The sequence below is a fragment of the Chelmon rostratus genome, chromosome 10 (assembly GCF_017976325.1).
Source record: "Chelmon rostratus isolate fCheRos1 chromosome 10, fCheRos1.pri, whole genome shotgun sequence".
Taxonomy (NCBI): Eukaryota; Metazoa; Chordata; class Actinopteri; order Chaetodontiformes; family Chaetodontidae; genus Chelmon; species Chelmon rostratus.
In genome coordinates this window covers 12218073-12236210 of record NC_055667.1, presented here as the reverse complement: position 1 = coordinate 12236210, position 18138 = coordinate 12218073, and the positions used below count along the sequence as shown (strand labels likewise).

The window sequence follows — 18138 nt, the reverse complement described above, 5'->3', positions numbered from 1 at the left end:
GAAGGTGCCTCCCTCTTCAGTAACAGTGGACTGGGACATCTTAAAGGATGGACAGGTTGGTGAGGGGCAGACAACTCTGCAGAGAGCACACACACACACACACATGCAATTATTTAGGACAGCATAATTGTGAAAAAAGCTACAAGTGGAAGCAAAATATAGGTCATGCACGATCATTTTATCAGTATTCAAAAGGGAGAGAGAGTTGCTCAAAACACACACACACACACACACACACACACACACACTCATCCAGGTGTGATCACACCAATGTAGTCCCAGTGAGGTGACACAGGGTGTCAGGGGGCCTGGGCGTGCCCGGGCCTGCCTGCCTCATCACCGTCTTGCTCCGAAGGGAAACGTCCTTCCTCTCTGCAAAGTGCGAGCATCGCCTCCTCTGCACACTGCAGCCTGTCAGAGTGTCCAGACGTTATGGAGCTACACCGAAGCGAACGGCCAGTGGCGCTGCAGCGGATCGCATTAGTCTATGCGTGTTATTTATCCTCTGGTTGCCTAAACTAAGAGGTCTACACTCCTCACAGAGTTATCGCAGCTCCATCCAAAGACAGAAACCTCGGTGTCTTACTTTGAGAATAGATGATAAAGTATTCGTCGTGTAAGTTTGGAAATGTACCTGCAAGGGGGACATCCGGGTCTCTTTGCGATGGCTCGAGTCAGAATACATGGAGTTGTCATTAATCCGTGTTTGTCACAAACAGAAAATCAGATGGAGTTCAGGCCTGCCGCTTACAGCTGATAAAGGCTGGTGTCTCCAGTCTGATGCTGCGGTGATCACATCCAACACAAAGCCTGTTTCTTTCCTTCAAAAGTTTACTATATTCACAGCTGCGCACCACAGCAGCGTCACATCTCCTTAGTAACCCCTCTGAAGGACTGCACAAGGAAAAGTGTGGCAAAGGTGCAAGGCTTTAAAGATGCACATGCAAACCATTCCCCTGGAGCTGATCACCGCAATTTAGCTGCAGGTACACAATTTGTTATCTGAATAGATTTTTCTGTGAAAGTGGCGTTGTCATTTTAAATGTTTTGTTTTGTGCGCCAGTGTAACCACGCACGTGACACTTTTCCCTTTGGTCTGTACTCGATCGATTGAAGATACGCAGCTCAGTAAACATCTGAAGTGATGTCATGATTCTTCAACACATGCCGTTGGGTTTTTGTTTGTTTCTTTTTTTCTTTTCTTCTCTTCAAGCTAACTTTGTTGCTTTTAATCTGCCACGCGCAGCCTTGATTCGTGCGAATTGAAAACGACGTGCGATGTTCGCGTGGTCTGCGTCGCGCAGACGCGCATATGGTGCGTTCTGCGTCAGCTGCGCGGCTGCAGGTTCCCGCTGCTGCTGAGGTGTCTGCCGCCGCAGAGAGCCGCTCCGCTCCCCGCTCCTCAGGTCCCAGAGCAGCTCCTGTGTTGGCGCAGGGGACCTGACAAAGCGTCGGTGCAGGACTCCACCTGGCTTTTCACTTAACCTGCACCTCAGAGCAGGAAAGCTTTAAGAAATAACCGCAGCAAAAAGACTTACACTAATTGTTTATTACTTATTATCTGTAATATATGTAGCCTACGTGCACATGTCGAAACTTTGATTTGCCTTTACTTAATTATGGAATCATGAATACATTTTGCCAATTAGGAAAACATAGCCTAGCCTGTATTGTAGACTATCACAGGCCACATAAAATAAAACACTGTCCATGCCTATAAATGTTCAAGATTTTATGCTATGCATTGACATGCAGCATATATTTCCATGTTAATATTCTATTCGAGGAAGCCCATACACACACGCCTGGGTTATTTCTGTGAAGCACGGCCTCTGCTGGTGTCTTTGTCTAAATGTCACGCCGGTTTGACATTGTGCTTCTGTGATATTCACCTGTCTCTACTTTGTGTCTCCACTCCTGGGTTACGGCACCCATGACAACACACACACACACACACACACACACACACACACACACACACACACACACACACACGGTGCCTCCCCAAGGGCCATTTTATGCAAGAAAATACACAGTCCCAAATGAGAAGAAATTAATTTTAAAATTGTTTTAGATTCGATCTTCCACAGCCCCAAGTGAAATATTTCATATGAGGATTCAAAGGACGAGCCTGTCGTTGCTGATTTGTCGGTTTGTGCCGCTATTTAAAGCACTGAAATGTACTGAAATAATACCAATACACATAAAAACGAACGTAGTATCAAAAGTTAGTATTGCCTAAATAACTCAGCCTTTTGTGAATGTTGATTACAAAAGACTGATTCTGAGCTTTATGTTAAAAACAATCAACAGCTTTTTTTTTTTTTTTCCAAATAAACATTTATAATTTGAACACAAAAATCGAAATAGGGATACTAATATTACAGTTGTGCATATTTACTTCTAAGGCCTACACTTTTATTTCGACAACCGATTGTTATTCCTTAGGCCTTTTTAATATCCTAAGAATACATAACACCCAAATCACGATCAGCTGCAAAATCAAATAATCAAAACAACTAGAAAGATTTTAAACTTTTTCTATATTCGGAGTCTTATCCAGCCATAGATTCTCAGACAGCTGTCTTTCTTGTCAAGAAGCTCGTTTTTTAGAAAATTATTTTGATGTTTTTTTCACGTTTTGCAAATCAACAAACTAATAGGCCTGCTGATGCATAATAAAACATATGACATGGGTTAAAAATCTGAATCTCTATTTCTATTATAGTTCATTAAAATAAAACAACGTACCTGAAGGTTATTATTATTCCAATCCAAACACCCAAGAATTATGCTGCGCCGAGCACCTGCCTGTTTATTATCGAACATGCCAAGAGAGTGACCCTCCATAAAAAAACAGCGACAACGAAAAAACAATAAAATCGACCGCGTTTACAGTATGATAACAGCGGCTGGAGAAGATTGACTTTTCGTAGAAACAAATTTAACTGGAAGGAAACAGGAGGAAAAGTGATTTGCATGCTGTTCAGGGAAGTGTGGCTTTGCCGAGGGAGACCAAGGAGGAGGTGAAGCGTATTTTGCGACGGGTGAAGCAGGGAGGCGGTAGCGCGGTTTGGGCGCACATAAGCGGGAAACCTCCGCAGAGGGATAATGGTGGGGGATATAAAAAGTAATTCAGCTGTTCCAGACTTAGACTACGGGACAAGACAGGTTTGTATGAATAAAACATAGCCCACAGACTATAAAACGACTAAGGGTGAAAGAAAATATATGATGGGAATAGATTTTAGACAATGAAAGTAGCATATAACATATTCTAAATATATTTGCCTACACAGTTCAAAATTCCAAAATGATTAGCACTTTAAAGAAAAAAAAATGTGATTACAGGTCCATATACTAATTTAGTATACACGCGCACTCACGCACATACTAACAGAAAAAAGCGAAAACACAGTAATGAACTACATTTCCCAGAATGCAAGACACAGAAGGCCGATGCTGATTGGACTGCACTGGTGTGTCATCTGCTCGTCCAAGCAACTTAGCAACAGTCTGATCGACAACCTGTACCCTGAAGACAGTCATGCGAAGAAAAAACTTTTCTAAAATGATTGTGGGACTTTTGGCGCCTCTCATCTGATCGGCGAGAGCAACACAGTTGCCATTAGAGGTGAGTTTTCTCATTGAGTTCGAAGCGAAGGTGAGCTGTCTGCCTAGTTGCTAGTAGCGTTATATGCTAACGTTAGTGTTGAATGAGTCTAGTGACAACTAACTGCCAACTTTATCGTCAGCATGTCGTGGTTGCTCCTCTCTATCGACTGGCTTAGACATTAGAAGTGTATTGATTGCAAGACGACGAAGACTGGCACTGAAGTCTTGTTTTAGACGAGGTTTATGTGTGGCTTTAGTTTGCTGTAACTTAGCTGCTTCTTTTGATAGCGAGCCGGCTAGTTTAGCTAACTGAACTAGCGTTGCCTGTAGGTCAGGTGTGTCTGTTAAGATTGTGTTTCGAAGCAAATTTAGTGTTCATGCAGATCCGTGCTTTCCACATATAATGACTCTTCTTGCATGAGAGGAAAACTGTTTCTGTGTCTGTGTGTGTAATGTGTGTGTCTGTATTCTTTATTGTGCGAAGACAAAATATTTATTGGAGTTATGGCGCCATCTCGTGTTAACATTTGGAAACTAACGCTACACCAACAGATTCGTCTATGCAGTCTCTTATACATTTAAAGATTTGAAGAGACGCAGTTGTACTTTTTTGTACATGTCATATAACTGTAAATTTCTGTTGTGTAGGAACAGGTGTGATTGTAAAATGAATTTCTCTGAGGTCTTCAAGCAATCCAACCAACTTTGTAAAGTTTCCCCAGATGGGAAATATTTGGTAAGTGGTTGACATTTTTTTTTAATATATATAATGTTTGCTAGTGTGCTTTTGTAGTGCATGTAGTGTCATGCGGTAGAAATAATACTTTAAACTTTTATTTAATTCCCATGGTTAGATTTCTAGTCAGACGTGGATAAAAGTGTGTTAGAAGTCTTGTCTTACTCTTCTCTTTGGCTGTACTCCTCAGGCTACCTGCGTGCAATACAGGCTGGTGGTGCGAGATGTGAGCACCCTGCAGATCCTGCAGCTCTACACCTGCCTGGACCAGATATCCCACATGGACTGGTCATCTGACTCACTCTTTGTCCTTTGTGCTATGTACAAGAGAGGGCTGGTACAGGTAGGCTATGAGAAGAGAAAAAATAATGCAAGCGTATGACTCGAGTGTAGTGTAAATGCTGGTGATGCTACTTGATAGGTCGCAGTCAGTCATACTCTGCTAGATAAATACTGTCAGTGCTGATACGATTGATTAATTCCTATTTTGACTGACAGAAATGGTTTCTGTATTTTTGCCTTTCTTAATAGAGTATCACTATAAATGGAATTCTCTGACCATTGATCAGATAATGTAAGAAATATGAAGCCTTCTCTTTAGGCTTCAGCAGCTTGTGGTAGTCATATATCCTTTTGTTGTTATAGATCTAATAAATCATTGAGGAATTAATCAACAACTAAAATTGTTGTTGCTGCCCTAAAATAACCACAAAACTACATTTCTATTGATTACGATAAAAATGATAACAAAAATAACAGTTTATATGGTTTTAAAACATTGTTTTTGGCAAACATATTTGAATAGTTCTCTGTCATATAATTATTAGAGATCCCTTCCACACATGTATTAAGGAATAAATAATAATTGGCGTGTGTCAGATATGGTTTTGTAGGAATTCTAATTACCACATTAAATTCTTGAAATTGCACCTAGTCCTTCTCCTTCAATAAAAAATCTAGATTGTATGAATATGCAAATATGTTTCATTGCACAAGTTTACCTGCTGGACACAAGATGTCTCCTGTTTCACTGTAAAGTCCATTCTCAGTGTATGTGCACTGGAGCCTTCAGGTGGCCACATCACTCTTGTGTATGCTGAATACTGATCTTCTCGACAATTTGTGATGGCACAAATCCTGCTTGTAGGCCCGCCTCTAAAAATCAGATTTTCATCTCTGTACTCTTTCAGCAATGAATGTGACAGCAGCCTTCTAGTGTCAAACCCTGCACTTTCAACATTCCACACAGTGAACATCAAATATTCAACTGTAGGAACAAGAAGTGAAACACATTGTTGATTGGACGGGGACTTGAAGATAAAGTAAAGTCTCTGACACAATGAAGAGGAATTATGGAAAAGTTACGTTATTGATAGATATTGATATTATCATGACCCGCTTGGGTAAACACGAGATGAAGTGCTGTCTGGATTTTATATGTACAGATTTTATTACATTGAACCACTAAAAGGCCACTGTTCATAATAGCAATAATTTACCACATGCTGTTTTAAAATAATTTAGAAATTTCTACTTCTACTGTGTCTTTAAGTTTGTAAATTTCACAAAATATTTAGCAGTTGCTTCAAGCTTGCGCTGTGTTACATCATAGTTGTTTCTTATTTCAGAAACGCTTAAACTGTTTGTTTGTGTTATTCTGTAAAATGCTATTCAATTTTGCTGAGCAGTACCTTATGTCACTGTAGATAAATTGTAAATAAAATCCATCAGGGTACTTAGTTGTATGTTCTAGTGAAATAGACGTATTGCTAAGTAGTATTTAACATTACACTGATTAAACATGTGGACCATACTGTAACTCCAGAAATCTGACACAAAGAGACTGCTGTTGCAAACACAATAAAAAAGATTCATGAACAGACAGTAATACATATATTGTTTTCTACATGTTGTTTCCTGAATTCAAAGACATGTCATTTGATGAGTATGCACCTTGTCCTTTGTATTTTAGAATGCTTTGGTGTGTGTATGTATATATGTATATATTAGTGATTCACATTTATTGATACACTTTTTGTTAACTGTTTTTAAACTTGCATCCTAATTGATAGACAGAGCTTGATTGTTTAAAGAGCTGCACTGGTGAAAACAAGTTGTGTATACAAATGTAATGTAATTTCATGTGCATCACAGGGCCAGTAGCTTACCTTTGAAGGGGTATCCAGTGCCAGTCTTTCATGGTTTCTGATATTCACGTGTTTCTTACTGTTGGCAATCAAGGGAGGTATGTCATCAGTGATGGCTGACTGTTGTCCTTCTGTCACTGTCGGTGTCCTTCTCTTCAGGTGTGGTCTCTCGAACAGCCGGACTGGCACTGTAAGATTGATGAGGGCTCAATAGGACTACTCTCCTCACGCTGGAGTCCAGACGGACGTCACATTCTCAACACCACTGAGTTCCATGTAAGTGTGAAGATGGTGCGTGCAAGGGTGCATGCATTCATGCGCATGGAAGTGTGTTTATGCAAATGCTTGTCTGGTTTCAACTGTTGCTGGCCCACAAGGAAGGGGGACCTGAAAATAGCCAGACACCAGAGCCTTTCTTGACTGCCCATATGCCCCCCCACCTCCCCACACCCAATGCTTGTATTCAGCCTGATTTCATAGCGCCCCTCCTGTTAGCGTCCTGTCATACATGGATCTCAAGTACCTCTGGAACATGGGTGCTATGTGAATGTGCCCTTTCAATGTAGGTCTGGTATTCTCCTTGGCTGCAAGTCCTGCTAATGGTGTTCTATTGCTCCAATAATAATAATAGTTCAACAGCCGTGAAGAGAAAAAGATAACCCAAACCCAAAAAGCAGTAAAGAGATGGTAAAATATCTATTTAAAGATCCAAGCAGTCAATTGAAAACAAAGTCATTAAAAGTTTAAAAAAACAGAGCAGTCAATAAGCTAGATTTTGAACTACCGCAACCACAAGAGATCTTTGAGTGTACAGTCATAAATGTGAACAAAAAAGTTTGACTGGGTTTGAGTGATATGCTAAATTTTTTCAACTGGCAACTGTCAGCCCAAAATAACACGATTGCTAATGAAGTTAAAAAAAACAAACAAACTGAACTTCGGTGTGTGACTAGTGGAAATTCTTTCATAGCATAATATTGACCCTTCAGGGTACACACAATTATATTTGCCACCCTTAAGATTTCGTTTCATCTCTGTAGTTGACATCCCTGTCATGTAAAAGGCACAGGAGATGTTAAGTGTTGTTTATAAAGGTCTGCAGAATGAAACTCAGAATAATAAAGATGCATTTAGTACTATTTTATGCCTCTTGACCCCTGGTTTGAATTCACTCCATTGAAAGCATGTGTTGCAAGGGGTGAGAAGCAATAGCAGCTACCCCTTGGGCCTTGTGGAATATGACGGGGGCACCATGGTAGGCTGTGTCTGTCATGCTCAAGCTGACTCCAGGAATCCTTTGACAGGTGTTGTGGCCCAGCACACACTGCGTCTGGCCTGGAGAACGGTGCAGGGAGTGCAAACGTCTGTGGCATGTCTGCTTTGTGTCTGCCTGCATCTTTGGGAAAAAAAGGAATGGGATACAAATAAATGGAGGGACCTTCCCTGTGTACATATGGCAACAGTGTAGATTAGGTCTTAGGACATCTTAGTCATCTTGTTTTTGAGCACATGAATTGGCAAATTCAAATAATCAACATCAAATGTTGTTGTTTTTTTTTTCTAAATGTATCTGTGTCAAATGACTTATAACAAATATCACATCTACTCTCATTAAGTATCTTCTGTGATGTTTTGATGAAACATATACTCAGCAGCTATTCTGATATTGAATCATTTGTTTTTGTCATTTGGAGTCTGTTAATGCATTCGTGATTTGTCCCTGTGAAAAGACCATTACAATAACGTAAATTGATAAGGGACCAAGAGAGGATTGGATACTGGGATGCAGATAATCAGGTCCAATGATAAGGATCTCTGTTTTATTAGAATTTAATTTAAAAAAAATGGCTGACATCATCTGAATGATGACATCCAACGTCTGATTTGTAAGACTGAAGAGGTTAGTGATGTTGGTAGGCTTTACTTGGAGATACAGCTGCGTGTCATCTGTGTAGCAGTGGAATGAAATGTTGTGTCTCTGTATAATGTGCCCAAGTGGGATCATAATGAACCTTTAAGTCGCACTGGGAATGGCAGCTGACATCTGTTTAAACAAGCCACTCCAAATAATTATTTCCATTCAAGAGTTCTGAGAAAACACTGATGAGCCACCAGTAAATACATGATAATATTATGCAGACATCATTTCTCATTCATCATTGTAATCACCACAATTTTTTCTAAATTATTGATGCATATTTTTTGTGGTTTTACAATGACAAGCTTTTTATGGTAGTCTCAAAACATCCTCTCATCTGTGGTGTTTTGCATTCAAGAACACTCACTGCCCTTATCACCTGGACAAATATAAGCAGGAGGTTAAGTACTGCTTACTGTTACTGAGCATCCTTTTGTGGTTGAGGTTGCAAAACTAATGTAACAGAGGCAAAGTAGGCACTGGTTACCACATTGCCAAGGGGCCCACTGAACTTACCTTCACCCCAGTCCAAGATTTCATTAAGGCTGTGCCAGACGGGTGTTCGTGTCAGGCTTGAATTTCAGCCCCACTCATAAACAGCCTGCTATATTAACTTGTTTAGGGACAGCTGCCTGTGGTGTGGATCGTGCCTCTGTGTGTGTTTGTCTGTCTATGTGTCAGTAAATCTGCTTAGCTGGCTGTGTGTGTGTGTCTGGCTGTCTCTTTGTAGCTGTTGCAGGGAGTTTTCTTTTTAACCTCAAACAGAATGTCCTTAGTTATTTCTGATTTGCAGGTGCACAATAATTTATTAGCTGATATAACTGACATTGTAACAGAAGGAGAATGGCTAAGCAAATCAGTCTTAGTGCTAACAGGGGTTTCAATGGCAGCCCTAGGCAAATTACAGGTGACTCTTGGAGATGCTCTTGTGCTGTTCCTTAAAGGCTTCAATGTAGTACTTTTTGAGAGGCTGAGATATTAAGAATTAAAACAAAAAAACAACAACAAACATTCGTTTTCGAATACAGAATGGTGCCGTGTCACAGATTTAATAGAAAGGAGCATTGCTGAAACCTAGCCTATGTATTGTGAGACTTCACGCAAGTCATCTCTTATTTAAATTACGATCGTTTATCTTAGGACCTCACAAAATGCCACTCACACATCCATGTTAATCCACCTTTACCAGCTGAAGGGTGATAAACTGAGGGTGGAAAAACTCCAGCCAAGGACATCACTGAGCTTGACTTCTCTAATGGTTTTTACATTGTTGGGATCGGATTAGCTATAGCATTCTTGGCCAGTCCTTCTGGAGCCTTGCTAACGTGCATCATTGTTGGCAACAACGCTACCGGACTAAACTGCAAACGTAGGCAGCTGCTGGACTGCAACGTGGGACAATAGCTCGCCCATACCTACGTGTGAGCAGGCTCCAGTTCCTTGGTAGAATCATGAGGCTGTAACTGGAGAAATAGGCTATATTGGTTTGAGATGGCTTTCTATGTGGAATGCCTACCGTCTAATCCTCTGCTGACAGACAGGCCTATAAGGCATCAATACACTCGCCCATTCTCTTGCACTGGCTGAGTCGCACAACACGAATGGCCGATAGATTTGTAGGTTTGTATTCCAGGCTGCTGTCAGTAAGTTTCGTCTACAACTGATCGTAGTTATCATGTTGCCCACAGGTTGTCCTGTTGGGAATGTTCCCTAATTCTGTGGTTTTCTTGTTATGAATACTTGCTAATAGATACTAAATAGTTGTAACGGTAGAAATTAGCCAAATTGTCCCATCTGGCAGTGTCTTAAGAAGATTGTCTTGTCATAACATGTCAAGTGAAGATTTGACATACTATTAAACAATAATTTGCAGCCCCTTCACTGCTTTTTAGAAAACCCTCACAACCTTAGGAGCCATCTAGTGATCAAAACAATGCTAAAATGAAAAGATGTACTTGTCTGTAATTACAGCCAGTACTGATCACCAGTTGCAGTTATGGTAACCCCAGCACAGACATGAATTTTTCCATCACTGATGGATAAACAGCAGCTGCTGTCGCGGAGTTTTGCCTTTTCACACCACCCTCAGGCCCCTAGCCCCCATCCCCAAGATGCTGCTCACCTTTGGTGAGGCCACTTCATCTAAAGTGTAGTTTTACCAACTACAGATCTTATTGCATACCACACCATGTGGAAAAGCATTTCCCACCTATTTTCCTCATGCTACCCTTCCTTCACCCAGTTTAAAGTTACACTGCCTTTCGGGTCTTGATCTCCCCGCATCCCGTATGTGGTGGGTTCAAGGCATCTAAGAAGTGTAAGTGTGTTTGTGTTTGAGCACTGTTGATATTAGTTGCCATGGCACCATGTCTGAGGGGATGTCCAGGACGCATGTAGTGAGGTGATATTACAGGGTCTACACAGCTGGATGTCTTGACCAAACAGGAGGGTTGACACTTCAGCTCATTTAGGTGACAGACTTGGCCCAGTTCAAATGTCTGTCTGGACACTAAGATGAAAGCCTTGTCAATTCAGTAGTTTTAACTCTGCACATTCTCACATGCAAAATACAGCATTAAGGGCGGACTTCAATTTCTATTGCTAAAGAATATTTGTTGAATAATCTGTTAATGTTATTGTTTAATATGCGTGTATGTAGGGTCCCGCCAGAATATCTAGCTGTGATGATGCTAAGATTTTCAAAGTCAAATATTTTCCTCTGTTGCAAGCATAAGTGGTATAAGAATACATAGCACTCTTCTTTGGAAGTGGAATGACAGTACAACCGCAGAGTATGATAGTGTAGTGCCATTGTGTGTGTGCATTTGTGGAGACCTTGGCTAAGGGATTTTATAGTGGCTAAAATTGAAATTCACATTTTTTTATTCAACCCGTAATTTGTTATTTCTGTTTCTGGTGACTTTACTTGTTTTCCCTCAAAGAAAAGGAATGCGTTGAACGGTCTTCTTGGCTAGTGTGCATATCGGAACCAGCATTTTCACATCTTATACATTCAAAGCATGATCAGATAGTACCCACATTATATTGTCTTACTGTAAGATGTAAATGAGGACATGAGAGCCATGCATTTAACATGTTTAATGTTGCCTTGTTGTGCTTTCATGCATTTGCTATTATGATTGTTACTAATGACTGCTGCCATAATTTGTGTTTAAAAGGGCACTGAACCAAACAAGAAATAATTGTTGTGCAGCATCGGGAAAGCAGCTCTCAATTATTGAACTACACAGCTTCACAACACAGTGGCCTGTAGAACATTCATGCAGATGTATGCTGTATGTATCACACAGGGGTGTGTAATTTATGTAATGTTTTTGTGTACTGTCACTTTTATTGTGTTATTGGTAAAAATGGGACTGCAGCAACAGCTTTCTCCGTGAACACCTTAACACCCAGGCAGCTGAGCAGGAGACCACAGAATCTTTTAACAGTGTCCCAATGACTGATGACGACTGAATGACTGATGTGGTCCTAGTGTCTTGAAGGGCAAGATACCACATGTCATACTGGTCCTTGGGTGAAAATATGCTGCACTGTTGGCTGACTGCCACCTGCTTTTGTTGGCATCAGTCTTGTTGAAGTGAGACTGGTAGGTATTTGAGTGACTGCTGTCAAAACTGAGCATTAACACCTGTGGTCTCTTTATTATTCCGACTTGTGGCCAGATAGTTATTCTTTGGCGCTGTTTCTCATTTGTGGGAATGCTCACAACCTGCTGGCTACGCGACTTGCTGTTAATTTGTCACACTTGTAGCAAACACGTCTAGCATTAAATCTTGACAACTAAATGAACCAGTCCTTCACAGCTGCTATGTGTCGAGATGTTTTTTGGTTCTGTTAATTTAATAAATCCTAAACATATGTGTTTCTTCCCTGTTCCCACACACAGAGAGTTCTACAGGGCCAGCCATTAGGATACCATGTCAGTGTCTCATATCCCTCACAGAGATTTATCATAGACCCCTTCAAAGCCATAAGGCACTCTGTCTACAGCCGTTAAAGGGCATGATGGACCATGCTAGCCTGGACTGTAGTCGGGATCTGCCCTGTTGACGGACAAGTTGTTGGATGTAGAGGAGCACTTAGAAGCCTCAATAGGTTTGTGGCCTGGTTGAATGACCTCTTGTTAGGTCACTGTTGACACACAGTTGCCATATGCAGCACTTATTACATCACAGGCTCAGTGAAGATCTCGCAAGACTTGTTGTCTAATTGGTCTCATATAGACTTCAGTCTAGTGGAAAAGTTGTCAAATGGTCATGTCTTAAAGTGGCTTTTAAAACCACCGTTTGCTTCAAAGCCCAATCCCTTATCCACAATGTTTGTTTTACATGTAGTGTTTGGAATGAACGCAACTGAAGTATCAGAAAGTCTGATATTGTTGTCCAACTTTAGCTTATCAAAGATATCACCATCATTGTATACATCAGCTGGTAAGTAACAAGAAGATGCAGACAAAAATCGCCAAGATATGATTAAGGTAATTTAGAAACAGTGTTGCTATTACAGAGTTTGTCCACTAGAGAGCACTGAAAAGTTTGTTTTGAACTGTAAAACATTCCGCTCGGTACATATCTTGGTCTCAATTCTTTGATAACCACATATAAAGGGCCTTTATCAGAACCTTTGTTTATATTGTGTGTCTAAGGTTAAAAAAAGAAAAAAAAGAAAAGCACAAAACATTGGCTGATATATTGTCGTCACATTTTTAAAATCTCAACGTATGTATCAGCCTCCAGTATTTCTCAGGCACTAACTTGGATGTGTTTATACCCCACCTGGCAGTATGGTGTGCTTTTCATACTTTCACTCGGAGATAATCCACATTTTGTTTTTTTTTTTCTCTTTCCTCTCGTACCTTGACAGCTGAGAGTCACCGTCTGGTCCTTGTGCACCAAAGCTGTGTCTTACATCAAGTATCCCAAAGCATGCCAGAAGGGTCAGTATGAGAATAAGATTTTTTGTTTTCATGTGGCTTATATGAGTATATGTATCACCAAGAGTACCTGAGGACAGGGCCAGAGGTCTGAGTGCCTCGGCATACCCCATGAATCACATGCCGTTCTTTACCTTGTGACGCGACCCTGGGTATGCGGCCAAACTATGGTCCTCTTTGCTGACAGCTGCTCCCCTCCTCAGTAAATGGGGCATGCTCCTCATAACAGGCCTGTCAGCAGCTTGGGGAAAAATGATTGTCCATGACTCTTCTCATTTTCCGCATGCAATACTATGCCCTCCTGCAAACCATGTATCCTCACAGCAGTCATATAAATAATATGGCCCTGTTGGTTACATACCACCGACCTGATGGTGCCAGCATGTCACATAATTACATTGGATGAAATACACAGGGGACCATGAAGTAACACATTTAATTATCAAAATAGATAATAGAATAGCTAACACATGAAGTTTGTTTTAGTCAAAATTAATTTGAAGTAGTGGAGACTATACTACACTACCTAGTAAGAATTGAACCTAAATAATACATGTCTTTTAGGGCTGAATAAATAATTGAAGTATTATCCAAATGGCAAGAGCTGGAATTTTTTGATAAAGGTTTAATATGTCACAACATATCATCAGAAGTAAAGCATTGTAGTGCTGCAGAGAAGTTGCGGCCTGCAAATTCTATTATCCAGACTTAAGGGAACATGCTTGTTTTAGTACAGACCCCACCAAGTCTCAAATCATTATTTTTGTATGTTTTTCACTGAAAATTAAATGCACAAATAACCTTTCCCACTAAAAGCATAGCTCATATTGTCTTTCTAGGTAGATTTCTGTTTTTACACACAATATTTTTCAGTTCACCTCTGCTGGCCTGTGTCAACATATTTATCATACTTGTGATTATATGGCATTAAAATTATAGCTCTCGCCCATCATCTTTCATCCTCAGGTATAGATTTCAGCAGAGATGGCAACTATATGGCCTTGGCTGAGCGTCGTGACTGCAAGGATTACATTAGTGTATTTGTGTGTGACGACTGGCATTTACTCAGGGTAAGTCCTTTTATGACCATTATACATTTAACATTTAAGTAAGTAATGGTAGAAAAAAGCTAAATTTAGGTGACTAAAAAGATGAAGAACCAAAAGACATACAGCCTGTCACAGTATGAATATATCAAACATGATTTGCTTTTCAGTATGATTTACAACATGGTGTAAAAGCTTCCCTGCCATGTGGACTTCAAATATTAGTTCTTTGAAATTGTCATAGACCATGTAGAGTAAATGGTTTTCATTTCAGATGCCATGTAGATTGTTTCATAGACACATGTAGACAAAGAAAACACTTATTTTCTCTTGATGATATCAAGATGATACAATTTTGGTCTCCCTTGAAGAATGTATGATATACGAGTAGTTGGGTTTTTTTCCTGTAAAAGTGTCTTGTAAATTAGATTAATTGAATTTACCAACTTAATTCTGTCACAGCATTTTGAGACTGAGACACAGGACCTGGCAGGGTTGGAGTGGTCTCCCAATGGCTGTGTGCTGGCAGTGTGGGATAGCTGTCTGGAGGTGAGTCATTTGCCTTATCGACTGAAGATTCAACAAGACAATATGATAGATTAACTTCCCTGAGGGGCCGTCATTTAAGTAGACAGCTACGTTGTCAACGGTTTGACTTTTGAGACCTGTTTGGTATGTGCAACATCTTTTGACATCATATACTACAAATAAGAACACAAGTAAATCAGCACATTTACAAAGTGTTCATATTTACAAAGCTGTCATACTACAAGTTATTACTAGCAACAGAAGAAAAACCCTTTGACACCATGTGACACCATGTCAAACAGAACTGTAAAATAAGTGACACAGTTGGAAGGAATCACCTGTTAATATGAGGCATCCTTACTGTCAATGTATTGCTATATTCCAACTGACCGAGCCTTGGCCAAGCAGGATGAATGCATAGTACTATTTTTCCCAGTGTGTATTATCTCCACAGTACAAGGTGTTGCTGTATTCTTTGGACGGCCGGTTGCTGTCAACCTACAGTGCCTATGAGTGGTCCCTGGGTGTGAAGTCAGTGACCTGGAGCCCCAGCAGCCAGTTCCTGGCCATTGGCAGCTATGATGAAAAAGTATGGACCAACTCTTAAAAAGTGATGGCTAATGAAGTTGAGAAATGAGATACCACTTTATAATTTGGCACAACTCAACCACCACCAAGTACAAGAAATCATTGTAAAGCCACGTGTCTGAAGAGATTTAGCTGATATTGTCTTTTTTTATTCTACACATTCTTCTTCTTTGTTAAAACCTGGCACCTACATTACCCACAAAGCAACCTGACCTCCAACAGTTCGGTCAGAGAGTTTTGTATGTTATGCTAGTAGTGGCTAAAATAAGCTTGAGCTGCTAGCCTCAAACAGAGATGAGCAGTGGGCTACAGAGGCCTGAGAAGCTCACATCTGTCTAACTACTGTCTAACACCCACAGAGTGTAACTTTTTCAAACTTGTATTCTTCAGCCCCAAGAAACTCAAGTGACATCACTTGTGACGATGTATCAGACTTAAAGCAGCTCCATTGAGTCACAAAAGGCTTCAAACAGCTTTTTTTAACCCATATAACAGACTGATGTATAAAATTGTTTCCACTGTAATAAACTGATGTATTCATTTCTATAGATGAAAAATAGTGTCAAACATGTTTTTGTCTGTACTATGATTATTATGTGTATTTGTCAATATCAGTCCAAAGTAAATGACAAGACTTTATTGCTCTCACATCAGGTGCGGATCCTCAATCACATCACATGGAAGAAAATCACACAGTTTGAGCACCCAGCAACCATCAACAGCACAAAAGCTGTGAGTCTCTTCCGGCCTTCATTATAAGCTTTGTCTGCGTTGCAGTCCAATAATGTACTGTTTGTTGTGTTTCAAGGTTGTGTATAAGGAAGTGGAGAGAAGGCCAGCTGTTGGTAGTGATGACCTGTCACTGCACAACATCACAATTGGCACCACGCTCTTTAACGCCCAGAGCAAATGTATGTCAGCTTTTGCCGATATTTAACAGTATTTGACTAAAACTACTGAGGTCTTTGTCTAATCACAAACTCTCATTTGTTGTTGTTGCCCACTCCAGACGAGATCTGCTCGCTGCCAGTTCAAATTCCTGTGGTTAAGCCAGACCCAGACCGAGCCAACCCCAAAATCGGTGTCTCTAATTTGGCATTCAGCCCAGACAGTCGCTATCTAGCTACAAAAAATGGTATTAGTTCACAGATTTTTACCTTCATTGTCAACCTAAGAGAACTGTATTATACACAAATTACAGTTCCACTTTTTTTGTCATAAAATCAACTTTAGTGTGAACTTGTTTTTGCTTCAAAGCTTGTGCTACATGGCTGTATAAGCTGGGTGGCTTTAACTATGTAGCTGTGTTTCTGACCATAGATAACATGGCCAGTGTTGTCTGGGTGTGGGACATGCAGAAGATGAGCCTGGAGGCCGTGCTTGAGCAGACATCGGCCGTGCGTTGCTTTCAGTGGGACCCCCGACGCCCCCGGCTGGCACTTTGCACAGGCAACACCAAACTCTATCTCTGGTCCCCAGCAGGCTGCGTTTCTGTCCAAGTCCCCACTGAAGGTAACATGCTAAGTCAGTAAGAGCTGGAACCATCCAGAGGCTGGAACACACAGCTCCATTAGTCACCTTCATTTTGTGTGTGTGTGTAGATGTATTACTCATTACACTTGCCCCTCTCTGTACACTTCCAGGCGGTTTCCAGGTCCAGTCACTAAACTGGCACTGCAGTGGAGACTCTCTGATCCTGCTCGGAAAGGAGCAGCTGTGTTTGTGCTACATGGACACTGACCAGGAGGACAAGTAAAACACACAGAAGCACAGGGTTCACTGTTCAGCCTCATTTAAACGTACACGCTTGGTGGTGAATGTGTTAAGGTGATGGCCAAAAGACTGAAGGAAAGAGTCCTCCTCTCAACTTTCACATGTTGAACTGTAGCTGCTCACTGAGTTCTTCAGGCCCTCAGTGCATGGTACTGGGATGCCCTTTTTCTCAGCAAGTTGAAAACATTTGGAAAGCCTGACATGACATTCCTCCTGGGAGACGTAGAATTAATAAATATCAGGTTTTAAATAACCAAATGCTTACTGAAGCACTAGTTTCAAACACTGTGAGAAGGTAGAAGTTAACAAAGTTTTATAGTTTTCACTGTAACTTTAGTTTTATGTGTTGTTTGTGTTTTAACATGAAACTGTGTAATTATTTTGAATAAATTTTGTAATAAATAATGCAGCATAAGCAGAGTTACTAAAATTTCTGCATCTTAATATTTCAGTTTATGAAAACAGTTTGCGTACTCAGCTCAGTGTAACAGCTAAACGAACCAGTAGCTGAGTTATATTTGTAATGGTGAAGCTATTACAAGGTGTCCAGGAGGATCAGAGACACAATTTTTTTTTCTACGGGTGACTTTGCCACAAATTTGTAACTGCAGTTACATTTATATTCCACAGATGACTTTGATTGATTTCACGTTTGGTGGAAAAAAAAGAGTGTTTTAGCAACAGGACTTTTTGGTTCAGAGAGTATATTTACGGCTCACTCTCCTTTTCGGTGCCACAAAACATTTCCATCTCCTGAGTGATGACACAAAGCTTCGATACTTGTGGTGATGAATCTGCTCGATGGAACAAAGACATGAGACAGGTTTTTA

At 40.6% G+C, this 18138-nt stretch overlaps 1 protein-coding gene across 1 annotated transcript; it reads left to right on the top strand.

Annotated features, from left to right (window-relative positions):
* Positions 1–3503: 3503 nt before the first annotated feature.
* wrap73 (WD repeat containing, antisense to TP73) lies at positions 3504–17750 on the top strand. The gene is made up of 13 exons (XM_041946294.1): positions 3504–3634; positions 4264–4351; positions 4542–4694; positions 6658–6774; positions 13304–13376; positions 14340–14443; positions 14882–14968; positions 15402–15536; positions 16190–16267; positions 16344–16446; positions 16545–16670; positions 16856–17047; positions 17179–17750. Exons 2-13 carry the CDS (start codon positions 4283–4285, stop codon positions 17289–17291), a joined length of 1350 nt encoding a protein of 449 aa, XP_041802228.1. The 5' UTR covers positions 3504–3634; positions 4264–4282; the 3' UTR covers positions 17292–17750.
* Positions 17751–18138: the final 388 nt, after the last annotated feature.

What these genes read in the sequence shown, in the direction of transcription:
- wrap73 (XM_041946294.1), top strand. Translation starts at nt 4,283, where the DNA reads ATGAATTTCTCTGAGGTCTTCAAGCAATCCAACCAACTTTGTAAAGTT. An exon ending in ACAAGAGAGGGCTGGTACAG is followed by an intron (nt 4,695 to 6,657) that starts GTAGGCTATGAG and finishes CCTTCTCTTCAG; the next exon opens with GTGTGGTCTCTCGAACAGCC. An exon ending in TGTCCAAGTCCCCACTGAAG is followed by an intron (nt 17,048 to 17,178) that starts GTAACATGCTAA and finishes GTACACTTCCAG; the next exon opens with GCGGTTTCCAGGTCCAGTCA.